Source organism: Danio aesculapii, chromosome 12 (assembly GCF_903798145.1).
Source record: "Danio aesculapii chromosome 12, fDanAes4.1, whole genome shotgun sequence".
Taxonomy (NCBI): Eukaryota; Metazoa; Chordata; class Actinopteri; order Cypriniformes; family Danionidae; genus Danio; species Danio aesculapii.
Window position 1 is genome coordinate 24,085,564 of NC_079446.1, and position 11,576 is coordinate 24,097,139.

At 34.6% G+C, this 11,576-nt stretch overlaps 2 protein-coding genes and 1 non-coding gene across 3 annotated transcripts in view; all 3 read left to right on the top strand.

Moving 5' to 3' along the window:
* The first annotated feature begins 2,217 nt into the window (after positions 1-2,217).
* Positions 2,218-11,576, top strand: part of cby1 (chibby homolog 1 (Drosophila)) — a 142,835-nt gene continuing 133,476 nt past the window's right edge. Inside the window, exon 1 of the mRNA XM_056469542.1 lies at positions 2,218-2,558. Within this exon, the coding sequence (XP_056325517.1) occupies positions 2,404-2,558 (155 nt within the window). The 5' untranslated portion in view covers positions 2,218-2,403. The remainder of the gene's footprint in view (positions 2,559-11,576) is intronic.
* On the top strand, positions 3,644-3,716 carry trnar-ccu (transfer RNA arginine (anticodon CCU)). The gene has a single exon. It is a non-coding gene; the product is annotated as a tRNA-Arg (tRNA).
* plbd1b (phospholipase B domain containing 1b) lies at positions 3,940-10,817 on the top strand. Its single transcript, XM_056469534.1, has 11 exons — positions 3,940-4,005; positions 4,456-4,682; positions 5,196-5,275; positions 5,863-6,004; positions 6,176-6,316; positions 6,664-6,802; positions 7,593-7,793; positions 9,719-9,859; positions 9,963-10,148; positions 10,245-10,351; positions 10,431-10,817. Exons 1-11 carry the CDS (start codon positions 3,942-3,944, stop codon positions 10,725-10,727), a joined length of 1,725 nt encoding a protein of 574 aa, XP_056325509.1. The 5' UTR covers positions 3,940-3,941; the 3' UTR covers positions 10,728-10,817.

An 11,576-nucleotide genomic window follows, 5' to 3' on the forward strand; every position in this document is an offset into this window, starting at 1 on the left:
CTCCTTAAAGATCCCATCAAACATTACAGAAAACAAAAAAGGGCTAATGATGCTTCCTTGTGGTGTACCATTTTCTACTCTGTAGCATCCACTAAATGTACCATTTATTTTTACTATTATAGATCTTTCTGAAAGGAATTCTTTAACCCATCTCAGTATTCGTCCCTTAATTCCTAACTGGTCAAGTTTGATTAACACTCCATCTATCCACAACATGTCATAAGCTTTCTCTATGTCTAAAAATACAGTTATTACTGATTCCCTGTTTACTTGTGCTTTTTTAATATCATCTTCTAACCTTATAATTGGATCCATTGTCCCTCTACCTTTCCTAAATCCACTTTGGTAGTTTCCTAATTTTCCTTTAGTTTCAACCCAGTAAACTAATCTGTCATTAATCATTTTTTCCATCGTTTTCCCCATATGCGATGTCAAGGCTATCGGTCTATAACTGGTTGGCTGTTTTGGATCTTTCCCAGGCTTTTTAATGGGAATGATTACTGCCTTCTTCCATTCCTTTGGAATAACCCCTACTTCCCATATTTTGTTATATAACCTTAACAGCACCTCCTTTCCTTTATCAGTTAGATTTTCTAACATAGTGTAACAAATTTCATCTTTTCCTGGAGCTGTTTTCCCTAATTTCTTCAATGCCCTATTAAGCTCTGTCCCTGAGAAATGTATATTTAGTACCTGGTCCTCTTCATCTTTTCCTAAACCAAACTGATATCTTCTACAAGTTTCCTCCCTACCTCTTTTCTCCTCCTGGCTTAAATTGTCTGTGCTGTGTACTTTAACTAAGGTCCTTGCTATGACTTCTGCTTTCTCTTTATTATTAATAATAACCCTCTGCCCATCCAACAGCATTGGATATCCATATTCTTTTCCATTTCCTTTCATTTTTTTAATCATTCCCCATACTCTCTCTACTGGTGTTGTTCTGCCAATAGACTCACAAAATTGTCTCCAATATTCTTTCTTTGATTTTTTGACCGTTTTCCTTACTATTGCCTGTGATTTTTTTGTATTCAATAAGGTTTTGAAAGTTGTGTGTTCTTTTCATTTTTTTAAATGCTTTATTTCTCTCCTTTATAGCTTTCTTACACTCCTTTGTCCACCATGGAACAATTTTATTAATTATTTTAGGTTTAGATTTAGGTATTGCCATGTTTGCTGCTTCAATTATTCCTCCACTAACTCTTACACACATACTTTCAATATCTAAATTGTCCTCAATCTTTTGCAAACGATCTTCACTGATTTCCCTAAATTTATCCCAGTCTGCTCTTTCTAAAATCCACTTCTCCTCTCTCACTTCAATTTCTTTTACACATTCTATTCCTATTTGAGTTTTGATTGGGTAATGATCACTCCCAACTGTACTACCTCTTAATACTTCCCATTCACATCTATCTGCAATATCTTTGGTAACTATTGTAATGTCTATTGCTGATTCTGTACCTCTTGCTATATCCAATCTAGTTCCTGTCCCATCATTAATGCAAATTAGCTCTTCTTCTTCTATGAATTCTTCAATTACTCTCCCATTATTGTCATTTCTGTTTCCCCATAATGTACTGTGGGCATTAAAATCTCCACACCAGACTGTTTTTCCATTAATATCCTCCCATATCTCCTCCAACTGTTCCCTTTCTAACATTCTACATGGGTTATAAAAATTTATTATTTTTACCTTACCTTCATTTGACCATATCTCTACAATTATATATTCTAATTCATTCCCTCTCTTTACTTCTCTATATTGGATACCTTTTTGTATAAATGTAATAATTCCCCCACCTTTACCTATTTTCCTATCCATTCTTACTGCATTGTACCCTTTAATATTAAAGTCCAATCTTGATATTAACCATGACTCTTGCACACACACTATATCGGGTTTTTCATTTAAATTATCTATATATTTCTTAAATTCCTGACCATTAGAAATTAAACTCCTCGCATTCCACTGCAGTAAAATTATTACCATTATGCAGTTCCACCCCATGCTTGTGATTGTTGTTGCTGAACTTCTTCATTTAATGTGTTTCTCACTGTTTCCCAAGAGATTCCTTTAATGCCCAAGTATTTCTCCGCTGCCTTAACTATTATTTTAATCCTTTCCGTGCGGCTTGTTGTCTGTGCTGAACAGTTGATCACCTCTGCCATAAAAAGAACAAAGTCATTTTTATCCACAATCATTGTTTCTTCCTTTATTTTATCACACTTTTTACAATTGATCATGTCTTTGCTTTCTTCTCTCATTGTTGGTATCTGTACTGTCTGTTCCCTTGTAGGCCTAACTTTCTTTGTTGCCTCTGCATAAGATATTCCTTGAGTGGCTTTTATTCTTTGTACCTCTTGCATTCTTTTATTTACCTCACACCCTCGGTATGCTGAACTATGTTCTCCACCACAGTTGCAACATTTAAGTTTGGCTTCCTTATCACATTGTCCATAGTCATGCTCTCCACTACATTTACTACATCTCATTTTTCCCTTACAGACCGCTGCAATGTGACCAAACCGTTGACATTTGTAGCATCTAACAGGTGGCGGTATGTACATTCTGACTTCATAGCTCATGTATCCTATAAAGACTTTGTTAGGAAGTTGTGTTTCATCAAATGTTAGCATTATCGAAAGACTGTCAGTTATGGCTCCGTTCCATCTTGTTTTCAAGCGCTTAGCTTCTTTTACTTTAACATTCGTTATTCCTTCAATCACATTGTTTATTGACTCACTGATCGGTATGCCCGTGATTACACCTCTTATAAGTTTTCTGTCAAAGACCTCTGAACATTTCACTTTTTTACCATTTATTTTATTTACTTTAATTGCTTTCTTTTGTTGAACCTCATCTTTACATGAAACTAATAAGCTTCCATTCCTCAATTTTTTAGCAGATCTTACCTCCCCAATCTCTTTATACAGAGCTTTCGTCAGTTGTATAGGACTCCAGTCCTCAAATGTAGCCCCTTCCTGTATAAGTCTAACAAACACTTTATACTCTCTGTTTTTTCCCGCAACATTGGATCTCATCTCTTCGTCACTATCTGGTTTGTTTTTCTTTTTCCGCTTTTTACCTCTATAGTTTGTCCATGGTTCGCCACTCTCACTACCCTCCATTTCCTCTACTTCACTTCCTGATCCGTCATTTCCGTCTCCCCACTCCTGACCATTCTCAATCCAGTCGTTGCCAACCGCCTGTACTGCTCCTCCTCCACTTGATGCCGCCATCCTGCTTCATCACTGCGTTACTGAATACGTCATTATATAAATACTAGCATATATATATATATATATATATATATATATATATATATATATATATATATATATATATATATATATATATATATATATATATATATATATATATATATATATATATATATATATATATATATATATATATATATACATACATACACACGTTCAAATAAATCAAGACAAATGTGTGATTTAAAAAAAGAACACCGATTTATGTGAATATATAACTTATCACAATAACAAATCATTTTATTTATTAATTATATTTTATATTTTAAAGATTGGGTAAATTAAGTTAGATTAAGTGTATCACTGACATCACATCCACTAGACCGTTTGTATTGCACATACTACACTCATCATGACGCAAGCCCCAGTGGCCTAATGGATAAGGCACTGGCCTCCTAAGCCAGGGATTGTGGGTTCGAGTCCCATCTGGGGTGGAAATCTTTTAATCATACAAAAGGTGATCTACGACAGAAAACCAGTTATTGTGGACATACAACGTCTTCGGGATTTAAATTGAATGAAATAAGCTAGGTTTTAAGTACTATAATCTAGCATTATCTTCTGGGATGTTATATTTGCCCAGTGTTTGAATACAAACTATACTATGATTAACCAGGTCCAGAAAGAAAACGTAAACTTCGTCTGATTCAGCGTGAAACATGTATCGATTTACAAGGACATTTATTGTGTGCTTCCTCGCGGCGACATTCGTAATGGCTCATCGTGAGTATTTTAAATGAATTCCACTCATTTAAAGTCACGTTTTAGTCGTAACACGTCTTTTTGTATGTTTACGTATCACTATAAGACTAGTATTCCTTTGATTGAGAGTTCAGACACAACTGTCATCATTAACTCACCCTTCACTTGTTCCAAAGCAGTTTGAATTACTTTTTTTCTGCTGAACACATTTTGAAGAAAGCTGTAAACCAATAGCTACTGACCGTTTTCCTACTATGGTTAAGGTTAAATGGTTACAGGGTTTCAGCTTCAAATTATTTTCTTCTTAAATATGTTCAACTGTACATAGCGAGTAATTTTTCTCTCTTTTTTGCGTAATATATCCCTTAAACCAAGTTGAAAAGGCTTGACTAGAACTACAACAAACCAAGACAATATAAAACAACTAAACCCATAATGTTTAATGATGTGGTTTTTTATTAATTGTATCAGATGTTCAGAGAGCCACCGTGTACTGGGATGCTGTTCAGAGGTCTGTGGTGCTGAAAGAAGATGCGATGGAAGAGAATGGGGATGCCTTTGGTTATTTCAATGATAGTTTGTCTGTTTCTGGATGGGGAGTGCTGGAAGTGCAAGCTGGTTATGGAGAATCCCAGGAGAATGATGAAGTCACATACTTTTTGGCCGGATACCTTGAAGGATACCTTACAGCTTCGCAAGTTTTCTAAAGCACATTATATTTAGAGTCCTGGTGAAAATAAACGCTGTAGCATACTTAAAAAAAGAGTACTTACTAATGTAAAGAATACTACAAGAAAATATACTAAAGAGTAAAGTGATTGTCATTTATTTTGTACACATTGGTACTGATGAAGTTCCACATCAGCATATTTAAAATATATTAACTTTAAATAGCATTAGTATGTTAACTGGCGAAATATATTAAAATATAATGAATACAATTTATTGAATTATTTTAAGCTGGCCTTATTACAAAGCACACTTTTGAGGAACTCACCAAGGCCTTAAGTCATGATTTCTTTTAATAAAAAAGCATGCTATTTTTTCATAGGAAAATAGTCCTGAATGTAGATATATACTAAAATACATTGACCTCAGTGTTACTTACAGTAGTAATTTCAGTATAGTAATAGCCCAGTGTAGCCTATAGTATATTTTATATTTAATATTTCAATATATTAATAGTCTAATAATTTTTTATTTGCAGACAGATGATAAACCATTACTTTAATATGTATCCTCAGATAATAAAGGATCGAAGTGTTATGAAACCTCTGAAATGCTTTATGAGGTAAGTGGTATTCATTGTCTAAATAAATGAAACTAAACTAAAACAAAGTAACTTTGATCTCAGACATGATGACATACACTTGCTTGCAGTGTATTAACCGTCAGAAATTAATAAATACACATATTAAATATGCTATATTTTTAAAAAATATGTATATAGTACTGAATGTTTTCATAATATATATTGCAAAATACACAAGTATGACTCAGAGACTTTGCCACTGTTTGCGTTTGCAATATCTTGATATCCACTCACACAAAAGATAATGATAAAGATGTTTTTTTTATAAAGTTTTCATGGTAGGAGGACGGATTCTGATTGGCTGTCAGTGTTTTAGTTATTCATCAGCTAGAAAAATTATTATAAAATGACTCTTACATTACCATTATTTATTGTTATTGGTGGTATATGTAGTATTTTGTCAAATTTACATTTTTCTGAAAGGGACAGACAAAACTACAATACCCAGTGCCTTATTATGCAATGATGTGGATGCTAGAATAGTTAGATTAGAATTGGAAAGTTACCTATTGCATAAACATATACTACTTAATACTGAACTGTGACATCTCCACTTTTTAAAACAGTGAGCAGGACTCGTGGACAAGAGCACAAGTGAAATTAAATAGCAAGAGTGATCCCTTGTGGCATCATGTTGGTCTTCTGGTGGCTCAGATAGATGGACTGCATGCTGGAGCAGAATATTGGGCCGAAAGTAGACAGGAGAAGGTCAGGAAATGTGAAATTGTACAATACATATCATCCTGTAGCTTTTATACACATATAGACATTTGCAAAGTTTGTCCGGTGAACTTTTAAAGTTGTATTCATTCATCCAATCAATGTTTTTCAGTCGATCAATGTTTTTCATACTACATGCTTGCATTTTAACTCCTGTAGCCACTGTCCATGTTTGCGGTTCAGCTCCTCAATGGTATCGGGGATTTGCTAGACTTAATCCCTGTTCTGAAAAAGCATTCCAACTCTTCTCGGGACTCCTTCAGAATGCCAGGCATGAGTCACTGTTCTGCTCTCATCAAGGTTAGAGACTAAATGATGCCTTCACCGCATATAACCAACACATTCTGAACTCATTTATTCATTATTCTGAACATGCAAACTACACACAGAAACAGCAACTGACCCAGTCGAGGCTCGAACCAGCGGCTTTCTTTCTTTCGCCACCCGTTCTGAACTCACTGAAACCTAATTTAATAGAAAAGGAATTGGCCGTTTAAAAAACCCTGTCAGACCACTTAATCTGAATATTTGAGGCAGCCCAATATGGATATGGCCTTGATTTACTCCACCTCACCAACATTTCAATCAATGTGTAACATGCATCTTTTGTTTCAACTTTAATTGTTCTGTGCTCATTTTCTCTGCAGATGTTACCTGGATATGAAAATCTGTTGCTTGGTCACTCCAGCTGGTACACATACGCAGCCAGCATGAGAATCTACAAGCACTGGAACTTGAAACATAAATGTAATGGCATTAGAAGACTGTCATTTAGCAGCTATCCAGGTAAATAAAGGAACACTCCACTTTAAACAGTTGAGTATTACCATTTTTTGATCAATCTCCAGGTGTGGTGGGAGCACTTTTAGCTTAGCTTAGCATAGATCATTGAATCGAATCCGACTATTAGCCTCTCATTCAAAAATTTCAAAAAAGAGTTTCGATACTTTTACTATTTAAAGCATTACTCATTCTTCACTTGACACAAACCTGTTTGAGTTTCTTTCTTCTGTTGAACACAAAATATTTTATTTTGAAAAATGGAAACCTGTACGCATTCACTTCAATAATATTCATTTTTCTTACTGTGAAAGTCAATGCTTACAGATTTCTAGTATTCTTTAAAATATGTTCTGTTGTTCAACAGAAAAAATTTAACTCATAAAAGTTTGGAACCACTTGAGGGTGTAATGGTGAGTAAAGTTTCATTTTTTTAGGTGAACTATCCATTTATTATGTTAAATAATTTTGGAACCTGACTTCATCCAATGTTCAGATGTCTTTTATTTATTTTTTTATTTTTTTTATTTTAAATAGGCTAATTTTTCAAGCCACCTATAGTTATACAGTGGGGTTTTACAATTTATGAATCCATTCAGCCAATCTCTTTAAGCACAAAAGATTTACAAATTAGACTATTTATTTCTCTATAATTTGAAAAATTCTAATTCTGCAAAATGCTTTTCACATTTTTTGTATAATAAAATGTTGTATATAATACTGTATATAGGCTTGTATTTGATTTTTATTATTCAAATCAATATTAATTAAGTACTTTTTATCATATCCTTTCTAGGGACCTTGTCATCTCTGGATGACTTTTATTTGTTGGGAACAGGGTTTTTTGTGACTCAGACCACAAACAACGTGTTCAACACGTCTCTGTTCTCATTGGTGACCCCAAAGGCTTTGTTGGCCTGGCAGAGGGTGCGTGCGGCACATGCACTGGCCTACACTGGGAAACAATGGGCACAGATATTTTCCAAGCACAACTCAGGTGAGACAGTCTTACACAATGCAAAGGTGCATCATTATATGCAAATACTGTGGTCCGTATTTGGAGTACTCTGGTATTGTCTTTCGTCACAGCCAGTAAGAAGCACAGAATTCTTTAGAATCTGGTGTAGCATTAAAGGGATAATTCATACAGAATGAAAATTCTGTCATCATTTGCATGCATTTCTTCTGTTGAACACAAAGATTTCTTTAGGAATGTTTCAACTGTTATTGTGGGTGAAACCCCCACCCACCTACTAACGCTGCAATCAAGTTTGCATGCTATGCATAACCAATATAATTCGAGATAGAAACAGTTATAGTATTAGTCCCAAATCATAGTGATTAAAGGGTGTTATCCTAAGAGTCTGTCCTTTTTCATAGAATAGCATTTATACAACTTCATTTGTGTTACACAAAATAAAATTACAAATTATAAAATACACAAATTATAAAATAAAGTTGAGTAGATTATTTAAAGTTTGGAGTGAACTGTCCCTTTAAAGGGCACCTACAGTATGATGAAAATCAGCTTTTGTAAGCTGTTTGGACAGAACTGTGTGTAGGTATAATGTCATATTGGAGTGATAAAAACACAATAAGTCTCTTTTTTTTTAACTTCCTGTCGTTTAAATAGGATCCAAATCCCTCCCATTTTGAGGCTAACTGCAATGTGACACAGGAGTGCAGTTTCCCCGGCCACTGTATTGATTGACAGCCGCATATTAACATCTTCATAGTAACGCGTATAATCATATCCACAAGACGTGCGCACAGATACTGGGATGAAAAGATCTGTTGAGCTCGCTGTGATCATCAATCATCATCAAATATGATTAAGAATGAGTTTAAAACGTCTTTAATAAATAAAAACAGTAAAATCGCTACGTAATTCATCATCACAGCTGCTTGTCAGTACAATTATAAAAGAAGACGCTTCAATCCTGGTTTGTGGAGGTTAAATCAGGTTTATTTTGTACATTAACATAACGGCTGTTCATACAGCAGTGGACATTAATTTGTATCCTGTCTCATTTGTCGTGCAAAAACAGTGCAAAGCTAAATGTGTGTGTATGTGTGTGTGTATGTGTGTGTAAGTGTGTGTATATGCGTGCACGCGAGCAAACTTTATAACGATATTGTGTGTGACTCATCATTGCAAAAAGGCTTGAATTAACTCCACAACAAATATATCAAATAACCGTTGGGAAAGTTCTTACTGCAGTAAGGGAGATCTGCTTCATTCCTGTCAGTCACTGTGCTGTTTATCGTACGGAAATGGTAGGTGGGGAGAACCAGCTCATTCACATTAAAGGCACAGGCCACAAAAACAGCTACAATGCCATAACAGCTCAAATTTTCTCAGATTTAAAAAGGTATAATATATAATCGGATAGGTATTTTGAGCTGAAACTTTACAGACACATTCTGGAGACAAAATATTTATCTTAAATCTTGAAAAATGGGTAAAAGAGGTGCCCTTTAAGATTCAACCTCACAAAACCAAGCCATATTTACATATTAGTTTAATTCAATTCAAAGACACATTTGTAAAAGCTATGTAAATACATCCATGCCACCTTTGCAGTGTAACTTTGGCATAGATACATTGGGAAAATAGCTAAATCTATTAAAGAGATAACTAAATTAAACAAAAATCTAAAATTCTGTTATTATTTAACCTCATGTTGTTCTAAAATCCTTTTGGTTATTCTTGAAACACTGAAGGATTCCTCTCACTTCAGTTGCATAATTGTCTGTCAATGGATGGAAAAAAACCCATAAGAGTGAGTAAGTATCGACAGAATTTTCATTTTTGAGTGAACTTTCCCTTTAATTATATAATGTGGCTAAAATATAGTTCTTTGCATCTTGTCATTTTTCACGTTTCTAATAGTTTTTGATGATTTATTTATTTTTTGCCAGGGACTTACAATAGCCAATATATGGTGGTGGACCTGAAAAGAATTTCACTTGGACGGCAGATTGAGGACTGGAGTCTGACTGTTGTAGAGCAGATCCCTGGTCTGGTGGTGTATTCGGATCAGTCTCAAGCACTGCGTCAGGGTGAGGCTGAGTATGATTAGTCCAGCGAGATTAAATTTGAGAGAATGTAAGGTTGAAATACATAATTAAATGAGCTTATATGCTTTACAAATCACCTCAATAGGTTACTGGGCATCCTACAACATTCCTTTCCACTCAGACATTTACCAAGTGAGTGGTTATGGTGTGATGTGGAAAAAGCATGGCCAAGACTTCTCATATGACCTTTCACCACGTGCAAAGATTTTTCGCAGGGACCAGGGAAAAGTCACTAATGTGGAGACCTTGAAATATATCATGAGGTACAACGGTGAGTCTCTGTTTGGAAATTCTTCAGAAATGTTGCTTTAATCTGCTTTCTTTAATCTCATTTCTTTGACGAACAGTCGTTCCTCTGTCACATTAGATTACAGAAAAGACCCATATTCAAAGAAGCATCCTTGTAAATCCATCTGTTGCCGTAATGATCTGAGACTCCGACGACCTCATCCAGAAGGCTGTTATGATACTAAGGTATGTTGTTTTGGTCTATTCTGGTTACATAAGTGCCAGCTTAAAGACAGATTTTAATGGAGGCGACATGCATTTATAGGTTGCAGATTATCGCATGGCCCAGATGTTTACAGCCGAAGCTGTGAATGGACCCACTAGTCAAAATGGACTTCCACTTTTCTCTTGGAGTCGTTTCAATCGGACCGCTCATCAGGGGCTTCCTCAGACCTACAACTTTACGTTCATCACCATGCAGCCTCTACTCTTTGCTTTCAGAGATCAAGCCAAGACTGAGAGGTGTCTGGTACAGTGTATGAACAGCAGTGTAGAGGATACCAATGCATCAGATATTTACAAACAAATTCACAAAGTCATTGGGTACATTTTTACCCCATGATACTTGTTTTGAGATTGAACTCAGTGTATGGTAAGGCTACATAAGGGCACATTCAGATTAACTGCTGGTTTTCCAAGCATTTAGATGAGATACGACTGCTTAGAAAATAAAGTAATGAATAAGTAAGAAGTTAAAAAACATAATATTTTTGTTTTCTTCTGGGGAATGATAAATAACAAATGCATAAAATGGTCTCCGATTAGTCTATACTCACTATACTACCCATTACTAGGCCCACACGTAATCTGTGCGCGCATAATTCCTCCGATTTCTGCAGATTTTTAGCTCATCATTGATTCTGTTTATTTACTTGTGTAAATGTGTGTAAATTTTTATTTATTCAGTTTTTTTAATTAATTACAGTAATATTATTGACTAATATGAAAATATTCATAAGATTTATGTACAATACATTGTGCAAAGTAATATATTCTGTCTTTTAGTAGATATATTATATGAGAGACTTGCTTTGTTTACCAAATAAATTGGATCGAATTTGATTTGCATGGTAAACATTAAATAAAAGTAAAAAGGTATTACTTTTTATTTCATATATTAAGGTTTTAGTTATGATACTCCTAAAATCATTCTGCATAATCCGCAGATTTTTAACACAATTCTGCGCAGAAATAGCAAAAAAAGTCTGCGGATTCTGTCTGGCCCTACCTATTACCCACTAACCATATCTGAGATCCAGTCTCTATAACATTAAATTCACTATCATGATATCAAATTTATTATATGAGTTTGTGTAAAATTATTTGAGTTTATAGTTATTATTTGTTTTATTTTTTAAGGAGCTTTTTCTCCAATAAGACAATTGGTCATAATAACAAATATTTTCAATTG

Excerpts from the sequence above, each read along its gene's own strand:
- plbd1b (XM_056469534.1), top strand. The coding sequence starts at position 3,942 with ATGTATCGATTTACAAGGACATTTATTGTGTGCTTCCTCGCGGCGACA. Across the intron at positions 6,317-6,663 it reads ACTGTTCTGCTCTCATCAAG|ATGTTACCTGGATATGAAAA; the intron begins GTTAGAGACTAA and ends TTTTCTCTGCAG. Across the intron at positions 6,803-7,592 it reads GTCATTTAGCAGCTATCCAG|GGACCTTGTCATCTCTGGAT; the intron begins GTAAATAAAGGA and ends TATCCTTTCTAG.